The sequence below is a fragment of the Simochromis diagramma genome, unplaced genomic scaffold (genome assembly GCF_900408965.1).
Source record: "Simochromis diagramma unplaced genomic scaffold, fSimDia1.1 OVJJ01000344.1, whole genome shotgun sequence".
NCBI lineage: Eukaryota > Metazoa > Chordata > Actinopteri > Cichliformes > Cichlidae > Simochromis > Simochromis diagramma.
Window position 1 is genome coordinate 4039474 of NW_024387375.1, and position 20713 is coordinate 4060186.

A 20713-nucleotide genomic window follows, 5' to 3' on the forward strand; every position below is an offset into this window, starting at 1 on the left:
TATACAGATTTTAATGAGACCATATCCCACAGTGTTTATCTTGAGGGCGGTGGAAGTACTTCACTCTGGGTTCTTACATCTGATTATGGATGCAGATGTGGTACTTTGGTCCCCAGAGAATAATCAGATGGACCAGTGCAGCCTATTTCTGTTTACCTAAGCATTTTTCTTTCAGTTACACAAACACCCAACTAAAAACATCAAAGTACTTCTAAATTATTAGGTCCCCAAGGGGACATGCTTTCAAACGAGCTCTTTCACCCAATTAGACGGCATCAGCAGTGTGGCACTGCCACTTTACGCCTTAGGCTGATGCTTTTTTTTAACTGGTGGGTGGGTCAGCTACATAAGTCTTACAATGCATAGGGGTATTAGCATATTTTTAATCAATGTGCTGTCATTATGCTACACAGAGCTTAATTGAACCATACCGACTTTATTATTTTAAATTCCTTCATTATGTATTAATTCATATTATTTTCTTATGTTGTTCAATCATTCCTTGAATTTTAAGCCCACTGAATGTTGCCGTTTGACTGGCTTCCCATATTCTTTTTGAACCCTAATTATTTCCAGTAGAAGAAGACCAAGAAAAAGCTGGAGGACTGCTGTAAAAGAGTCATATGTTTGCAAATTACATTCCTTTACTTAGACACATCTCACATCACATGACAGCATTTCCTCGGTGCCTCTGGAGCTAAAGCTTAATTTACCACTCTCCAATAAAGCCAGTGTGTAATTTAGATGCAATCTGGAGGAGCTGGAACACAGCTGAGGAAACATTACACAGCTATAAATTTAAAAAAAAGAACAGCACCAGCAGAAGCTCATTACAAAACCTGAAACCTGCTCCAGTTTACTGTGACATTGATGGTTTTCTATAAACATCTATTTTCACTGTTATGTAAGGTGTCAATTTTTTTTTAACTACCTACAGATTCAAACAACCTTGATTTTGTTAGAGAACACGAACAAAAAAGGTTTATTTTCCAGAAACACACTACACCTTCACTGACCAGTTCACCTTCAGTTCTAAATGCGAATTAGAATTCTTTTGCTGTCATTATACAAAGTACAACACAATAATAAAGTGGCTACACCTTGCAAAAAAACAAAAAAAACCCAAAAAAACAAAAGAGAAAAGCAAAGAAAAAACATACAGTAATTTACACAGTAAATACAAAGAAGTACCACGTACGGTGATGAGATTATGGATAGTGACAAAAAGCAGGTGCATGTATTTTGAAGTTTCACTGTGATTTAATCAATAATGGACAATATTACACAGAGTATTCTAATAATTTAAGATATTGCTCATTGGGAGTTTTCCCTTCCCACAATCTTCTGAGCTGTGTTGATGATCTGCTGAATCCTGCTCCCCTCTGCTTCAGTACAGCCCCTGTACCATGCAGTGATACAGCATGTCAGCACACTCTCTGTGGAGGAGCAATAAAGTCTCTGTTGTGTCTTTCTTGTGACTGCTGAGGTATTTGGAGTCCAGGATAGGTCAACAGAGATGATAGTACCCAGGAATTTGTGACCATTGCCACAATTGATGTTGAGAAAGGTCAACTCAGGGCTGTTCCTGAAGTCATAGGTGATTTCCTTTTTTCCCCTTTGCTCAGTGTCAGGTTTTTGGTGAACTCCAAGCTGAAAATTTCAGAATCTCATCTTTGACATGGCTTGGACATGGACATGGCTTCTTCTTGTAATAAGATTAAGCCACATGTTATCTTTTGTCAACCAACCAACAGATGGCATCAATAGACTCAGTTATGAAAATCTATGTCGTTCCAAATAGTGCTGAGAAAATACATGTAAAAATATGTAAAGGATTTAAATCTGAAAATCCTTTGAAAACAAATATAAGTGTCCCTGAAAATGAAATAAATTGGGTTCTTTTTATAAAACATGCAAACTGTCAAGGTTTAGTTATAAACAATTTTACATGACTTCATCCAGCTCACCTACTGTGGCTAGTCTGCCTCACATAAATGGTACCCTAGCAACCTCAGAGAGCACAATGACATCACAGGGAAAACAAACCCTCAACAGCTCTGAGTTCAGCAGTCGCTGCTAAAGTCATCATAAAGGCTGCTTTGGACACTCTCTGAACGTTTTATTGCTTTATATCTCATGTTGAAAATAAATGATAAACTTGTTGGGGTGATTTTGTTTCGAGTACAATGATGAAAATCTGCTTTCTATTTAGTTTGCTTTAAATATCTGGAATCTATGGGCTTTGTAAAGTGTTGTTTAAGGTTTAAAACATATTAGTATCTAATTCGTGTTTGTCTGTGAAGGTTCTCAGTCATCCAGGTCATCATAGTCAAAGGAGCTTGCAAAGAAAAGCGTCTGGACTTCTTTGAGTTGCTTGAAGACGTTTCACTTCTCATCCGAGAAGCTTCTTCAGTTCTAAGGTCAAATGGTGGAGAGTCCCAGATTTAAACCCAGTGGGAGTTTCCCCCCAAAGAGGGACAAAAGGACCCCCTGATGATCCTCTAATCACATGAGCCAATGTGTAAAAACGGGTGTGGGTCACAATCAGCCAGGGTTTCGGGTGAGCTCATTGTGAAACCTGACCCCACCTTATCATGCAATTTCCTGAGGTCAGATGGCCCAGGATGTGAGTGGGCGTTAAGACGTCTGGGGAGGGAACTCAAAACTAGATTATAGATGGCAGACAGTTGGTGTCATCAACCCCCGCTTCTGTTCAAAGATGGTCGCTCACAGTGGACATAGATGGCTTCTTTCACTCCTCTTTCAAACCATCTGTCCTCTCTGTCCAAAATGTGAACATTGGCATCCTCGAAAGAGTGTCCTTTGTCCTTTAGATGCAGATGGACTGCTGAGTCTTGTCCTGTGGAGGTGGCTCTCCTATGTTGTGCCATGCGCTTGTGAAGTGGCTGTTTGGTCTCTCCAATGTAGAGGTCTGGGCATTCCTCGCTGCACTGTACAGCATACACCACATTGTTAAGTCTGTGTTTAGGAGTTTTGTCTTTCGGGTGAACCAGTTTTTGTCTGAGTGTGTTGCTGGGTCTGAAATGCACCGGGATGTCATGCTTGGAGAAAACTCTCCCCACCTTTTGACCTTAGAACTGAAGAAGCTTCTCGGATGAGAGGTGAAACGTCTTCAAGCAACTTAAAAGAAGTCCAGACGCTTTTCTTTGCAAGCTCCTTTGACTAATTCATGTTTGTTTGTTACACTGGCCTTTTAGCACATCTAGCCCCCACCTTTGTGGGGACCAGATGTGACACTTTCTGGCCTGCCCCTTGGCCTGCCTGCCGCATTCTTTGTGCACACAGGTCTGTGCTGAGCACACAGAGACACTCTGTCAAATATGCCTGGTATCCCTCACTGGCTAGCTTCTAAAAGAGAGCTGTTGTTCATATTTTTCAAATCTCATGCTATAGTTATTCACCCTGCTCTCCTGGTCAGTGGGTTTGGAGATTACCAAACAAACTTTAGCACCCTGATGAGACTTTAAAAGTAAAAAAATATGCCACTGCTGACAGGTGCAAGCAGCAAAACACATAACAAAAAATGTAGGTATGTGTTACCACTTTGTATTCATAGCAGCTTTTTCCTATTACCTGGCTTATAGCAGGCCTTCTGCCTCATTAGTACATGTAAGCAAATTGGTTCCTTAAACTGAATCATCAGGAGGTTGCGTAAGTGATAGCTAGTGATGTTGGGTAAATTCAGTTTTGATTTGAGGTGAGGCTGCTACATACAACAGCTGAGCTAATCGTCATTTGACTTTCTCCATGCATCTTGCTGTGTAATCACAATGTCAAGTAGTATCAACACAGGAACACACATTAAACCACCACTGATTGTGCTGATTATTATGAATAATCTGGGTAGTTTTTACATAAAAATGCTCACCTATATCAGTAATGACAACAGTTACTTGGAATTTTAAAAAACTTAATTGAAGAAACAAGCAAAAAATGTTTTAACAATTCAAGACAACCCATTGCAATTATAGGTATTGTAACAATTCATAAATGGTTATACTTGTGGTCATGGGAGGCATGAACTAGGCCACATAAGTAAGAACTGTAATACACAGTGTAAGTAAACAGCTGTACTGATGGTTTGAAATATACATGTAAGCACTTTTAAAGGTATAACTTTACATTGTTATTAATTCTATATGTGACACCGAGCACAGTTACAATCATGTTGCATTTACTCTAAGATATATAGTTACAGTGTCATTACATATGTATTCAAAATCTGGAAAAATTTACAAACTTTTGTTCAGCACTTCTGTTGGTGCATCAGTCCTCATTTATAACCAGTTGTACGGAGAACAACACTTCCACTAAATTGTGACAAATGGATGGATTTGTGGAAAAATCTGTTGCGCAAGCCAAGTAGTGTTTCTGGGTCATTCAGTGATGCAAATGCCAGACCTCAGACATGAACAGTGATTTGTAGCAATGCAGAGACAAATGCTGTTGCTAGGAAAACATCATAGGAGCAACAAACTGGAGCCTGACATGGAATGAACTACATCATTCACCGGTACAAACTCGGAGCCAGTTGGATCCACTGATGGTCTTGTATTCATGCCATTTCAATGCAGACAGTCAGCACACCTGTACTGGACACATGGGGATCATGAGAAATGAAGAATGTGCTTAAGTTAGCAGTATGACTCTGAGACCATTTCATAAGAGTTTTATCATAAATATGTAATGGCAGCAAATATTGTTTCATCCTTGATAAAAGCTATATATGCTGTAGCTCACTATTTTTAGCTAGACCAGTCTACCTCTATATGATCTCTATATGATCTGTGTCAAGTTGGTCAAGGTGGATAACCATATGGAAGGCAGACCCACGGGAAACTACACAGAGCAGCACACAAGTAGGAGCGGTAGCTAAGAAAAACCTTACACTGTCAAAACAAACTGTAGCCCACACATTTCAACTTTGTGGAGAGAGACCAATTTGAAAGCCAGCCAAAGGAAATGCATACATATACACATGCGCACATAAAGGCAAAAGACTGTGTCAAACAGACCACAAGCAAGGACCACCCCCACTGTTTTTCTTTCTCCCGCGATGTAGTAAGAAGTTTTTGTCTAACGTCTTTAAACCTGTCATCATGACAAAGTGATCAAACATAAACTGTTAGCAAAGGTCAGAGGTCAAAGTTCAGCGTCAACTTGCCTGTGCATCAACCAGGCAAGGGGAGCATCTTCACACAGCTTTAAGACCTCGTTGTTAAAAGTTTGATATTTTCCTGAAAACAAGACTTTCTTCCATTCTGTCCAACTCCATGCAAAGTTACCACAACCTCACAGGTCAAGTTAAGCTTTTGCCTAAAGCAGTTTTTCTCTATGTGCTCTCAGGTTTTTACCACAGGGTGAAAAGAGTAGTTTGACGCTGCTGGTATGTTAGCAGTGTTTAAGTTTGTGGTTGATCGGAAGACTATGCGAGTGAACAGAGGGGGATAGTGTTGCGAAAAGCTCAAGTCTTGTGTTATGCTTTGTGTTATGCTTTTTCCTCTATTTTAGGTTTTGTTTTCAAATATTTAACTTTTGTAATTATCTATTAATTACTTGATATATTTGAAGACGTGAAATAGTGTCTGTTCAATGGAATTGAATGAATAGTCACTTGAAGCAAACCTCTGATGAAATTCTACGAGGTTTACAAGAAACTGTCAGTTGATCACAACCTACATGCTAAAGACACAAAAGTCACCAGTATCTGTCATATCTGCAGGTGTAGGTGCATGCCAGGTAGAGTTCTGGACCCAAAAATACTGGACTGAACTAAAAATTGCAGCTTTAATACTGGAAAAACAGGCCACCCAAAAATAAAAGGCAAAGGACAAACTAAACAGTCACAAAACATAAAATAAACTGATTCACTGACAGGAAGGAAAACAGGTGGACAGAACAAACACCTGCTATGCATGAGAACATGACAGCGAACATAGACAAGGGAAACACAGACAATATGTACACAAAGAGGATAACGAGGGAAGCAGTCACAGGCGGGAGCACAACTGACACTAATCTGAGTGATGTGACAGGGGAAGCAAAACTGAACATAATACACAGGAAGCAGGAGATTATCAAAATAAAACAGGAAGTACAACCACTGAGACTAAGACACGTGGGTTTGACATGGGACCGGAGAGAACAGAAGGACATGGGTACATGACTGCGAAGGCTGAAAGACACCGATATGAGACTAGGAAGACTGAGCTCCAGAGACACAAATACAGACTAGAACATAAACCAAAGCAAACACAAAAACTGGGTTGAGCACCTGGGACCATGTGGCTGTGTTCGGTGGGGATTTTCTCCTCAAGGCTGAGGGGTTTGCTGAATGAGGATTTGAGGCAAAATAATTTGGATTCTGTTTATAGTTTATGCATCTGAAACTGTCCAATAAACATTTTTCAGACATAGTTTTGACCAATATTCGGAGACAGTGAAGTTAAGTTAACCAAAACTGGAAATACTGCAAAGTCTAGTTGTTCTTAATTGTGGTGTGTTTTTGCATAACTACCATTTTTGGTCTGCGTCTTTAACATGTGATTTTGCTCATACAGTTCCCATACAAGGTTACAAAAATGACCTTTCTTGGAAGTAAGCTGAGATTCTTTTAAATAAAACTCTGCAGTGGGTAGTGCTGACCAACTTATGTCAGACCTGAGTTCTAAATTTTATATTTTATATCTATGAAAACCAAAGCCGAAAAAAGTAGGGAAACCAAAGAGACAGACAGATTAGTGTTAAACTGAAAAGAAGCATATGTAGATCCTGGGTCCAATCCAGGAGAACGCATGCTTGATTCAGTCCTGATCAAACCCAGATGTGACGAGAACATAACTGCAGAAAACATGACTGGATAGAAATATGGCGGATTGGAAAAATGACCTTACATATAATATTTTAGTTTATAGAGAGTTTAGAAAGTGATATTTGACTCCACATGACTAATAGATGTAGGCAAAACAAATTTAGAAAAGCATTTCTAGGAACTGAATACTGCTGATAATGCCAGTCTTAGTCCAGACACAGGAAGTTGCAGCATTGCCATGCTAGCTTCTGGGACTGATGAAAATTCTGGGCAGAAGGCCATCAGGATCATGTGATGGGCAGAGAAGTACAGACATGGGCAGGATGTCTTGCTTAAAAAAAGATTTAAAAACAGAGGCGGCTGATCCCCCAAACATACATGAATGTATACCACACACCAGTATGAATCTAAAATATCAGAACACGCAGAACAAAATCAGATACTACACAATGGCTTTATGTTACAGAACAGTAACACCTGTCAGTGTAAATGTCATCATAACCTTCACACTCAAGGTTTGACGCACTTACAGTTTAGAGTAAGAATCAAAATAATAATATTATTTCTGCTATTGTATAGTTTATTCATAACCCATTGTTTTTCTTCTTTCTTGAGCCCTGAGTTAAGTTTAACAAGTTAACAGCCGCCAAATGATTACGCCAATCTTCCAGACACAGGAAGTTGTTGCATTGTCATGCTAACTGCTGGCATTCAGGAAAATGAAGGGCAGAAGGCATCAGAGTAATGTGCTAAACAGAGAAGTAAATATGGGCCTTTATAGCCAGTGCTCATCAGCAAATCATTCATAAAATTATAAAACACACCTTTCTAAATATCGAGCACAATATTCTGGAACTGTAACTGGACTGAACATCATTACTTGTGCTTATTTTTTTTTAAATACTAATATTTACAGCTTAGGTTTTAGTGAGTAAGTTTCTTATTTGCTGTGTTTTTAAGGTACAGAAAATGTTTCTTTTAAAAATGTTGTTGAGCATGTGACATATAATTAAGATTATTAAACTTAGAACCCTTTAAAGTCTTCAAAACCCTTCATGAAAACAAATGCAGGCAAGTGTAGCCAGGGGTCACAAAACAGTATGGCAAGGCGGAGATAAGAATGGTTTGTTCTACTATTTATTTATTTACTTATTTGTTTATTTATTAAAAGGGTTGTGATGTTTGTTTGTTTGTTTGTTTGTTTGTTGTTTTCTAAAAGGCATTTGGACCAGACTTAAAATATCTCATCACAGATGGCTGGTGTTTCTTCAGGCTCTGACTCCTGAAGAGGGAAGCCTGGTGAGCCTGTCTAAATGGACACGTTTATTTCACATCATGGAACACGGTTATAACCGTTACAATCAAAATGACATGGGAAGGCACTGAGTTCAAATTCTGAATGGAGCTCTGAGCGGTGGAAAAGTTTTACATCAGTGAAGCAGCTGCCAAAAATCCCTTGATATTGTTTCACAATGGAAGAAAAGGTATTACTGCCATATGCCTCCCAGCCGTTCTTTTTTGTTGTTCTTTTTTATTTTTTCCTCTGTGTGTGTGTGTGTGTGTGTGTGTGTGTGTGTGTGTGTGTGTGTGTGAGTGAGAGAGAGAGAGAGAGAGAGAGTATCAATGTTTGCTGAAAAACTGTAAACATGCTATATCATATTTAGATGGAAGCTAGCGAGCTAACTCCCTGCTAACTTCTAACTCCGTTAAATGCCATAATTGTTACACCTGGTAGAGCAGAACGCTGATCATTTTATTATATACAAAAGGATTTAGACAGTTTTTCAACTCTCAGTGATCAAGCAGTGATCATTTGACTTATGGACCTGCAGCGGAGTTTGGGCCCAGACACGGCTAAAGACCGGATAGTTTTATAGAGAAATGTAAATAGCTATTAATATGTGTTGGTTATAATACAATGTGTTCTTTGTCCCCTGACTGCAAAGACTTGGGAGAACAATTTAATAAAAATAAAAATTACTGCCTGAAAAAATGCCTATACAAAGTAGAAGCAGTGAAAGTTACAAAATAGTTGTAATTTAAATTAAAGGAAGCTAAAAAAAAAAGGGGGGCGGGGAAGCTGATTCACTTGTATTATAGTTTAAAAAAATAGATTTATATTCAATTTAATGAACGTTTGTGTCTGATTACATAACTCTGGAAATGACACATGACAGGAAAGTGAAAGAAGAAGGCAACAAGGATAACTTCCTGTGACCTACGCATCAGTAGCAACTCACGCCCTGTTTTTCAAAACTTTGAAACTAGGAGGACCAGACAGTCTAAATCTGGTAAGAATTGGAAGTATTAAAGAGCGAGGGACCATTAAACCCAAAAGACACCACGCTGGGACTTGATGTGGATTCACTGACAGAACGCAAGAGAACTTGTCAGGTGAAAAACAGAACCTTACAGCCTATTTTTAATAAAGTTGTTTAATTTGATGTTTAGCAAATTTTGAAATAATTCTGTAGCAGTCTTTGCTAAAATATACAAAAATCAGGTGTTAAAAATTGTGCTGGTGTATTGCACAGTGTTTGTTTTCATGAACATTGTGCAAAATTGCATCAGCAAAACAACGCTGTTTATTTCTGATGTTTTTAGCCACTTCCTCCATACAGCATGTGGCTACACAAAGATTCACTTTTTCATGACTAAGGTTCTTGAGCAACTTAAAGAAAAACAACTTCCTCTCCCATTTTTTTTTTCAGGCAACATGGAGAGAAATACAGCTTTCCCCCTGTTCGCTGGCAATCACAGCCACGCCAACAGCACTTGCTCCCGTGACAATGTTTTGAAGAATGTGGTTTTTCCCATTCTCTACTCCTTTCTTTTCCTGGTGGGAATGTCACTCAATGGTCTGGCAGTGTGGATATTTCTTCGCATCCCCTCGCAGTCTCACTTCATCATATACCTGAAGAATATTGTGGTTGCAGATGTCATCATGACCTTCACATTCCCTTTCAAGGTTTGCATCGCTTGCATTAGCAAATCTAAACGGGTTAAGGATTCATTGATGGTTAATTATAAAATTATTGGTATTTCATAGGTTATTTGTAAGTATTTTAATGTTTTTTCTCATCGTTTTAAGTCTAATCTAAGAAATGATTATGAGCCTGAGTTGTAAATATAATTAAGCAAACAAATTTGCTGTTGGTAAGTCAGAATCATGAGTTCTGAACTACAAAGAAATCAAGCAAGAAGTGATTAGTTTTAAATTGTAAGCCCCTGATGAATAAACATCTATTAACTCTAAAGATCAGATTTTTAATAAGAGAGTTTCCTGTGAGAGAAAATTAAAAGACAGACAATTTATGAACCATAAATTTCAGGGTAATCCAATGAAAATAGGTTCCATCAAACTTAGAGATAGAATTTGTGGTTTGAATGTGGAATAGGTGTTTGACAGCACAAATGTTTGTGTTTCTGCAGGTGTTGTCAGACTCCAACATGGCGTCCATTGGCCTACGGATATTTGTGTGTCGAGTTTCTTCCGTGCTTTTCTACCTCAGCATGTATATCAGCATCCTCTTCTTTGGCCTGATCAGCATTGATCGCTGCAGAAAGACCCTTAACCCATTTAAGGGCACTAATTCAACTCGGCTGAAACATCGAAAACTCCTTTCGGGGGCCATCTGGACTTTCCTCGTAATTCTCTGTCTTCCCAATGTAATTCTAACAAGTAAAACCCCGACTTCTCGATATTTCCAGTGCAGCAAACTGAAGACAGAGGGGGGGCTACGTTGGCATGAGATAGTAAATCATGTCTGTCAAGTGATTTTCTGGGGCAACCTGTTAACTGTGATAGTTTGCTACACTCTAATCACCAAAGAGCTGTACCGTTCCTACTCTCGCACAAAGTCTCACAGCACCGGAGGCTCGATATCGCAAGCTGCAAGTCGGGGAACAGTTAGAAAGCCTCACAAGGCCAAAAGAAAAATGAATGCAAATGTGTTCCTGGTTCTGGCAGTGTTCTTTGTGTGCTTTGTGCCATTTCACTTTGCCCGAGTGCCATACACAATAAGCCAGACCCGAGCCAAAAGCTTTGACTGCAAGCTCAAGCTCTTCTTCTTTCAGCTGAAGGAAAGTACACTTTTCCTCTCATCCCTGAATTCTGTCCTGGATCCTCTCATCTACTTCTTTCTCTGTAAGTCCTTCAGGACCACTCTGTTTAATACCCTGCACCTACATCCTGGTACTTGTAGCTGGCTAACAGGAAGAGGATCAGATACCGACATGTGCAGCTCCCCTCAGGGAAACTCCACTGCTAGTACATAAAATCACTGGACCTGAGAAAGACATGAAGGCATTTATGATGACGTATAGTAAAGAAGTCAACTAAATCCAAATTCAACTGTATGACATGCTGCAAGGGACAGATATAGTGATCTAAAGCCTGTCACTGGCTGTAGAAGAGTTAGCCACGGCCCATATTTGTCTTTATTACCAACTTATAATATTACAAAAATACTAATAGCATTAAACCATATATTTGATTTTACACTGTCTTTGAAAACAATGTGAATCAGCATTACCACAATGGGAAGGTGAAACGAATCAACACATGTTCGCAGTGTTGCCGATGTTTGCTTTTCTAGTCTTCTTCTCTGTCACTTTTTCTTACTTCTTCTTTCTACTTCTGTTGAAGTTGGACATAACATTTTGGGGATTTTTTTTTATCCTCACACTGCCAACAAAAGAAGAATTGAGAAGCAGTCATAATACTAACTTTAAGACTTCCAAAGAATATCTTACTGTGAAACTATAGTAAAAATCTGTATAATGAACCCTAAGTATTATATGCGATCGCCTTTTAGTATACTGTGATGTCTTTATGCTGCACGGGGGTGCTTGCTGCTTGCATTAGCACTGAGTGAGATTTAAGGATAAGTAAACCATAGAGCAGGTTATGCAGTCTTGTTATTATTGCTATTCTGAAGCATTAAATGAATTACAACGAAACTAAAGTTGGAATGGACATATCAGGGATCTCCAAAAACAAGCGCTGCTTTCTGTCATAACTGCATAGCAAAAAGATAGTTGTTTAAAAGGTTTGCAGAAACACATTATGAAACAAAAATAAAGGAAGTCAAGTGTTGATTACAGCTTTTCTGTGGCTTTTTCTCACACAGGCTGTTATTAAACCCTGCATCGCTCTTTTGTAATTATTGTAGGACTGTCTACTTCTATAAAAATCTATTTAATTATTCACATTTCAAAACAATACCCAACTAAATTAAAAAAAAAAAAGTCCAAAAAAGCTAATACACATTAGTAATAAATGCTTGTAATAAAACAACCTCAATTTCCATCTTCATAAATCACTTCCCTCTGGCCTGAAAACACAAGGCCTACCAATATGTGTCATTTGAATCTGCTCACAGATTTGCATCTCTCTGGTTGAAAAGGCACATAGACACTTTCAATTCATTTTTTACTGCATTAATCTTTCATGTTGTGCAGTTTGGAGTTAAGGACTTGACCATTCCTTGTGGTGAGTGGCTTAACACTATTTTCACTATTAGCTGAAGCTAAATATATATGTAGGACTGGTTAACATCAGAGTGATAAATCGTTCATATGCTTAAATGTTGTTTGTTTAAAAAGAGCATAAGGTCTCTTTATGACTTAACAGTGCATTTGTATAGCTTCAGTTTTGTTTACCTGTGTCCCTGCGTGTCTCTGACTGAGAAAAACAATCAGGTCTGCTCACTCACACAGGACACACGTCGGCTCTTCATGAATTCAAGCTGAAACATATTTACTGACATACATGTGTAACTCACTGAGAACAGAATCATGTTATTGCCATCACCAGGAACCAAACCGTCAGTAAGTACTTGACATGTTAAGGAACCTATGAAGCAAATGGTTTGTATTAGGCTGAGAGGGAAGCGCCTCAGTACACTTCACGAGATAAAGCAAGGATGTGACTCAATGCATCTATAGGTGATTGTATGTGTTATGTACTGCATTCAGTGAGGCAAAAATAAAACCTTCAGTGGCAAATCAGCCATCATTCAGGATGCATTCAAATAGTGTGGGGTAGCATTCAAAAACAAATCCAAGTAACAAATGTCTTCTAAACTATAAAAAATGTAAATCATGTCGAAGTGGGCAAAGTGGAAAAATTTACACTGCTACAAGTAATCTCGTTCCAGCTCATTTCACGCCCCATTCTCCACGTCAGACATGTCGGCCTTTGTGTGTTGTCATATCGCACATGAAATATCGCACTCTTGCATGATTCGCAGCTTGTTTGTGTTTGCTTGTTGCACATACTGTAAATGCAGGCGTAGGTCCCCTCTCATGTCCAGTACTGCCATTCACCTAGCATGCACCTGGTGCATCGCATCAGTAATATTATAAGCTCTGAACTTAAAGAGACGCTGTGAGCATATGTCTGCTGCTACTTGCGTCTGTACAATTCATCTTTCAAATCATTGCGAGACAAGCCAATAACCTCTGGAGGGAAACTTCACAGATTTGGGGAAAAGAAGAATACATCTTCCTGTAGACAGCAATGTACTGCAAGTGTATGGAACTCCTCAGCCAAAAAACAACCAGGCTAGACTAGACTGGATTTCGACCAGACTAGAAAGCACTATGAGAGCAACTATGCACACAGTAACTACAGTTAGTCTGCACATCTGCAGTGTAATGAGGCCTTAGTGGGAGAGAAAGGTTGGTTTTGCCAAAAAAACAGACAAATGCTTAGTTTGATTTTGACCCCTATGTATTTTTTACCAGATATTGACGATGTCAAACAGCACAGAACACCTCTCCTCTGACTGTCGCTCTCCCAGTCTGGTGGCCTTCCACATAGTTCTCTTATATCTTTTATTCTTCATGTTTCCTATTGCATTATTACTTAACGGAATAGCAGGCTGGGTGTCTTTACATCTAGAGTCCACTTCTACCTTCATAGTGTATCTGAAGAATCTGGTGGCTGCTGACCTTCTCATTACACTCATGATCCCACTAAAGGCAGCCAGCATGCTTCCGGGTGCAACAGTTGAGTTTAGGGCTTTCATCTGCCGTTATGCTGGCGTCTCTTTCTACTGCTCTTTGTACACAAGCATTGCATTAATGGGTCTCATCAGTTTGGACCGCTTCTTCAAAATTGTTCGACCACGTGGAAAAGTCCTGGGACAAAATATGAAGTTCAGTGTAATAATGTCCACCTTGGTTTGGATTCTGTTGTTTGGTGGTACTGCTATTCCAAATATCTTTCTCACTGATCAGGTTCCTGCTACTCAAACTGATGATTTATGTACGTCTTTGAAACCCCCAGCTGGCAAAAACTTCCATAAATATGTGGCTTTATTTATGGAGATGTCAACATACTGATTGTGTTTTGCTACATCTGCATTACCATGAAAGTAGTGCAGTCCTTCAGAAACTCTGGGAGCAATAACAGACGGGGAAAGAAGAAAACCAAGCTGCAAGTCTTCTTGATCCTTCTTGTTTTTTGGGTGTGCTTTGTGCCACTCCACATAATATTCCTATGACACAAAATGAATTCTCTGACACTGATGTCTGCACTCCAACATGGTTAAAGATAGTCAGTGAATTAGCCACCTGGATGTCTGCTATCAGTGCCTGCCTAGACCCTCTTCTCTACATCTTCCTGTGCAAGGAGTACAGAGAAAAACTAGTGGAGATGAAGAAAAGTATCTGTGCTGGTGTTCATTCTAGTGACAAAAATGTGATGTCACAGTAAACAAAGTGGGCCAAAGGCTATTTTTCTGTATTTGTGAACCTTTAAAAACTGAGATATAAGTATTTGATCTTTGGTAAAAAAAAAAATAAAAAAAAAATTGGGTGAGTGTTTTATGGTAAATTTATTAAAATCTGACTTACTCAAAAACAAAACCATAGCACGCACTTTTGATCTTTAAAGTTTGTATTGTACCACCCTCTAGTGCCCCAATAAGGATCAGCATCTATTGAGAGTGAAGGTCCCCCAACAGAAATAAGACAATGCATAGATAGATTAATAAATGTTATGTTGCTTGCAAAATAAGTACAATGCACTGTAAATTTACAGTTCTATTCTAGCTAATCAAAGACTCAGCAAATCTCAATTTGCCTTTTGTTTTAATCAAAGCTGTGTGTTTTTTATACATACATGTGCTGGTTATTCTACATATGTATATAAATATACAGTTCAGATTATTTCGGGACCACTTTAATCACAGACTGGAGCTTTAACAATGAAATATTCAAGTTGAAAATCTTCACTTAGATTAATTTTGAAATTTGTTGAGAACCAAAATCATCAACTCTGGATTCTAAGGGCTGGGTTCAAAATCACACACGCACACGCACACACACACACACACAATTCAAATTTTAAAAAAAAATGTTTTACTTACATAAACACGTAAATTCAGTTTCTTATTTTCCAGATATATATAACAATAACAATATATGTTTTTATAAGTTTTTTATAGTTTTCTAAAATATTTCTGTCTTCTTTTTTTATGACAGCTGGACTAATTAATGTGTTAAGCAATGTACATCTTCTTTGAATGGGTGAATATGTGGATGCTTAGACAGATGGATAGATACATGTAGTTTTATCATTCATTTCAGTGTTTTAACTCAATTATCATCTGTTGCTTTGTTTTTCACACACCATAGAAAGATAACTCGGCTTTATATAAATGCATTTTTGCCGCACAAAAGAATGTAATTGTGTCTTTTATTATAAGAGCTAAACTGCTACTGCTAAGCGCTAACCACAAGAATTCTCATAAATCCTTTTTCAAGATATAATAAGATTACTGTTAAAGTGCACTATTAAGTTGTCAGAATGTAATTCATGTAATTCTTTTGTTAGAGTTAATTTCTTATTTAGAGACTTTTATAGCCTGTGTAATTTTTTTCAAAATCTTTAATCGTTCTCTAAGGAATAAATGTGTATATGCAACTGTGTCCTCTTTGTTCTTCAGCACAAGTCCTCTCTCAGCACGATAAACTTTCTTGACAGCTGTTGCATTTCCTTTTGTTTAAGAAGACAACAAACTTCAGTGAAGGCTGTAGGGCTTTTGTGTTTGCTTTAACATCTGATATCATGCTTTGGTCACTTGCTACTTGATTGTCAATTTATTTCTTGAACTAACTAGTGCAATAAACAACCCATCGATGCAAATGCAATCAGTCTATTAAAAACACTGTAATAATATTTTTTCAGAAGAACGTTTATTTCCTACATCAGCAATAAAAGTCAAAACTATGATGAGTGGAGAGTAACTTTGAGGATGACGAGTTACATAAAACACGGGAGTTAGAGGTCTTTTCTATACACACCCATAAATGCTTCAATCTAAAAGTGAGGCAGATGGAGTGATGTGTGAAGTCTATATGCAGGCACTAAAAATCATGGGTCACCCTGACTACACTGGTTCACCCCATTGAATTTCAGGTCTAAGCACAGTTTACACTGCGAGCTGGATTTATGGCATCTGTTTTGTTTCTCGGCAGAGAGCAATAAGCTGTTATTGTTTTTGCATATGCTCTGATAAATTACCAGACTCACAGCTGAATTTGTTTGCCATGAAAATCAACAGTATTTCTTAAACGCCTGCCATGTCAGTGCATTGTCAAGCATTATCTTGTGCCTTAGAAGAACCACTCAAGTCATCAACTGTAAGTTATTCTCAAGATGTGCTCTTATCTTTATTTAAGACTATAGTGTTCACTTTGATAGCATAATCAGGGGTGACAAAAATAACCTCTCAACTAATTACTTCTCAAGAGTAGTGTAATAACATTGAATTTAGTCTACAGTTGTACACTGAAAGGATTTTTCTGTTCTAGTTTAGAATAATTCATTAAATATGTCCTGCATAGCAAAGTTAAACAGAGAGACTTTTCTGTAAGAAATGTATGTTTCTAAACCAACAAACATATTTAACCATTTAAACAATGTATAGAGTATTTCTTGGATTAGTCATGTTTCTATCAAATCTCCTTTGTAAAGTCTATAAAGAGAATGAATTATCCTGCCAGGATAAGGATGCATATAATCTGTAGCATTTGGATTATAATGTATTTACTTTTTGATTAGCTTTCATAACTGGGAATTCAGAACAGTAATTAACACTGAATACAGTTATTGAAGGACGTCATTTATTTGTAATGGAAAATTGAAAATAAAATACTGGTAATAAATAAATGTATTTAAAACAACATAATAATACACCACTGCTTTTGCCCTGTTTAGCCTGCAGCTTGGACTAAGATAAGCAAGAGATAATGGATGTCACGTGGGATGCAGCCTTTCAGAGTAATCAGAGTGAGTAAAGAACTCAAAATATCAAAGTAATAAAAAAAAAGTCATGAATTGTTGAACATTAAAGTGGACTTGACACTTTACATGTATTAAGGCTAATTTACACCATGGAACCCTGCTCTAAAGACTGTCACTGTGTCACTGTAACACAGAATCACTGGGTTGGTTTGTTGATTGGTTGCTGGTAATAGACTTGAATTAGCTTGTGTTAGCTAACAGTAACAAAGCCAACAAGTGAGTGGAAAAAAAGAAAACTAAAATTGGAAAGCAGTCTATGCAGGGCTGTAATAAGGAATTTTAAAAAACCTGCAAAAAAAACAAAACAAAAAAGGATGCGCTGTTTACTTTAACTCTGTGTCTTTTAAGCAGTGATTTGTTTTTAGTTGCTGTCTAGCTGCACTGAAATGCAAAAATCTGTCTGTTAAACATGATGTTAGGGTTTGTAGAGCACTTTACAAATGAGGACCCTGTGGAGGAGATCCTGTTTGAGTCAGGTGCACCGAGCTGAAGTCAGAAACTTGATTTTTCCTGTCATTTTTCCTATCCACTTCTGATGTACTAAGCACTGCAATACCCTGATGTTCACAACATTCGATCATTGCTGTTTTATGCAATAACATTTTGTGGAATCTCAAACACATCCAAACCGTTTACAACATATCAGGTTACTACATTCACCACAAATAACCCTATAAGTTTCTTACCAAAGCATGATCAGGAATCCTAACATAAAAAATCTAATCAAATCTAATTGAAGGAGAGGATTGTTTCCCTGCGGAGACGCTGGTGGATATAAGGATTCCCAATTTTGCTTTGATAAATGGCCTGTATTTATATAGCGCTTTACTAGTCCCTAAGGACCCCAAAGCGCTTTACACAACCAGTCATCCACCCATTCACACACACATTCACACACTGGTGATGGCAAGCTACATCGTAGCCACAGCCACTCTGGGGCGCACTGACAGAGGCGAGGCTGCCGGACACTGGCGCCACCGGGCCCTCTGACCACCACCAGTAGGGTGAAGTGTCTTGCCCAAGGACACAACGACCGAGACTGTCCAAGCCGGGGCTCGAACCGGCAACCTTCCGATTACAAGCCAAACTTCCCAAATCTTGAGCCACAATCGCCCGGTTCTGGTAAGAAACTTAATTAGGTTTGTGGTCTGACATGCATGTAGTAATCTGTTATGGTGTAAACCGTTTAGATGTACTTGGGAAAAGACTATTTTATATAAACAAAATTCCCCTCTCGCCCGTGCGGGCGGTATATCCTTCATGCTCGGGTCCTCTACCAGAGGCCTGGGAGCTTGAGGATCCTGTGCAGTATCTTAGCTGTTCCTAGGACTGCGCTCTTCTGGACAGAGATCTCCGATGTTGTTCCTGGGATCTGCTGGAGCCACTCGCCTAGCTTGGGAGTTTGGGGAACTGAGTGCTCCGATTACCACTGGGACCACTGTTACCTTCACCCTCACATCTTCTCAAGCTCTTCTCTGATCCCTTGGTGCTTCTTCAGCTTCTCGTTTCCCTTTTTCCTGATGTTGCTGTCATTTGGTACACTACGTCGATCACTATGGCTGTCTTCTGCTGCCTGTCTACCACTATCATGTCTGGTTGGTTAGCCACCACTATTTAGTCTGTCTGTATCTGGCAGTCCCACAGAATCTTAGCTCGGTCATTCTCCACCGCCCTAGGAGTGTCTCCTATTTTGACCTTGAGGTTTCCAGGCCATACTCGGCACAGATGCTTCTGTATACTAAGCCAGCTGAAACACCAAACTGAATGTCAGACTCCAGCTTGGCTCTCATCGACACAATCCTCATTTATAAATGCTCTACAAACCATAACATCATGGTTAACCGGTGGATTTTCCCATTTTAGTGCAGCTAGCTAGCAATGAAAAAACAATTAATGCTCAAGAGACAGACAGTGAAAGTGGACTTTTATATATAAATATAAAACTTATTGCTGCAGTCAAGGGCAGCATAAATTTGACCCCCTTAGACTGCTTATCAGTTCCAGTTTCCTTGTTTTTCACTCAGTTATTGTACCTGTCACTAGTTAACTTACATAAACCTATTTAAGTGTCTTAGCAGCAACTAAACAACTAACTAACCAGTGACGTCACTTTCTGTACTGGCACAAAATGGCACTAAACACGTCCTGAAAGCTTTCACTTTAAGCACTTAAATCCAACTACACAGACAGTTTTAAATCTATAACAGTTTTTTTGTTCAGTAGCAATGATACATGTAGCGTTTCATGTCCATTCAAGTTGAATGCATTCAAGGAACAATCTGTTTAAAATACATACGTTACTAAACAGACTATATAGGGATTTTCTTTTCAGGAACTATGGCCGTTTAAAACATGTTTTCCTTCTCTAGGTGGAGCGATGCCAACTGCGACAGCTCAAAATGATTCAAAGTGCCAGAGTTTCACTTACAACCCAAATGTTATCCCAGCCCTCTACTATCTGATGTTCCCTTTAGCCTTGTTGCTGAATGGTGTAGCAGCCTGGGTGTCCCTACACCTTAAGTCCACCACCACCTTTGTGGTGTATTTGAAAAATCTGATTGCTGCTGACACTTTAATAACCTTGATCGTCCCATTCAAAATTGCATCTGACTTGTCGGGTGCATCACAAATTATATTCAAACTGTCATGTCGTTATTTCAGCGTCGTTATGTACAGTCTAATGTACATATGTATTGGTTTGTTGGGTTTAATCAGTGTAGACCGTTTCTTCAAAATCATGACACCCCATGTAAACTTTGGCCAGAATGTGACATTTAGCAAAGTGATAGCAGGCTTAGTCTGGATAACAATATTTGGAGTCTCAGGTTTACCAAATATAATTTTAACTAATAAATCACCCAACTCGACACAGGTCATCACTTGTATGCAAATGAAAGGAACAGAAGGAGTTGTATATCATACAAAAACAGTGATTTTTGCCAGTATTTTCTTCTGGATTGTCAGTTTGGTCATTGTGGTTTGCTACATCTGCATCACAAACAAAGTCATCGAGTCATTTCGAAACTCCGGCAGCAATAACAACCATGGAAAGCAGAAAATCAAACTACGCGTTTTTCTTGTTATTATTGTCTTTTTTGTGGCGTTTGGACCATATCACATAGTCAGGATCCCATACACGTTTCAGCAAGTCAACTATGCCAGTAATTCCTGCTTGTTTGAACTGAGCAAGTTTGCCAAAGATGCCAGCCTTTGGCTTGCCACCGCAAACACGTGCATAGATCCACTTCTCTATGTCTTTCTGTGCAGAGAGTTCAAAGAGAAACTGGTATCTTTGATGGCAGATGTTGCCATCTCACTTAAATTGGCTTCAGCACCAGACAAACCAGACACCACTTTGCAACAGACAAAATTCTGATAGATCTTACGAAATAGTATCCCCGATTAGATCGGCTCAGATGTTATTGCTGTAGTGAACTTAATTATTCCTGTATTTATTAACATTTAATTGCATTATTTACTCTTTTAAATCGTGTAAAATTGTCCTTTTAGTACTAAATGTACCACATGAAGAGTTTGAAAAACTGTAACATGAAACGCAACAG

At 38.6% G+C, this 20713-nt stretch overlaps 2 protein-coding genes across 3 annotated transcripts; both read left to right on the top strand.

The window, feature by feature from the left end:
• Positions 1-9072: 9072 nt before the first annotated feature.
• On the top strand, positions 9073-11930 carry p2ry12 (purinergic receptor P2Y12). Of its 2 annotated transcripts, XM_040009546.1 has the most exons (3): positions 9073-9226; positions 9544-9800; positions 10265-11930. In XM_040009546.1, exons 2-3 carry the CDS (start codon positions 9549-9551, stop codon positions 11108-11110), a joined length of 1098 nt encoding a protein of 365 aa, XP_039865480.1. In that variant the 5' UTR covers positions 9073-9226; positions 9544-9548; the 3' UTR covers positions 11111-11930. The 2 variants fall into 2 exon arrangements, with proteins under 2 accessions (XP_039865480.1, XP_039865479.1); XM_040009545.1 differs by lacking the exon at positions 9073-9226 and having other exon boundaries at positions 9233-9800.
• A 4868-nt stretch (positions 11931-16798) lies between these two features.
• LOC120719831 (P2Y purinoceptor 13-like) lies at positions 16799-20585 on the top strand. The gene is made up of 2 exons (XM_040009348.1): positions 16799-17135; positions 19520-20585. The coding sequence occupies exons 1-2, from the start codon at positions 17096-17098 to the stop codon at positions 20524-20526; spliced, it is 1047 nt and encodes a 348-aa protein (XP_039865282.1). The 5' UTR covers positions 16799-17095; the 3' UTR covers positions 20527-20585.
• The last annotated feature ends 128 nt before the right edge of the window (positions 20586-20713 follow it).

Bases quoted from the DNA above. Each gene is read 5' to 3' on its own strand.
- p2ry12 (XM_040009545.1), top strand. From the start codon at position 9,378: ATGAACATTGTGCAAAATTGCATCAGCAAAACAACGCTGTTTATTTCT. The intron at 9,801-10,264 runs GTTTGCATCGCT...GTGTTTCTGCAG, and splicing joins CCTTCACATTCCCTTTCAAG to GTGTTGTCAGACTCCAACAT.
- LOC120719831 (XM_040009348.1), top strand. From the start codon at position 17,096: ATGGATGTCACGTGGGATGCAGCCTTTCAGAGTAATCAGA. The intron at 17,136-19,519 runs GTGAGTAAAGAA...TTCCTTCTCTAG, and splicing joins AGCCTTTCAGAGTAATCAGA to GTGGAGCGATGCCAACTGCG.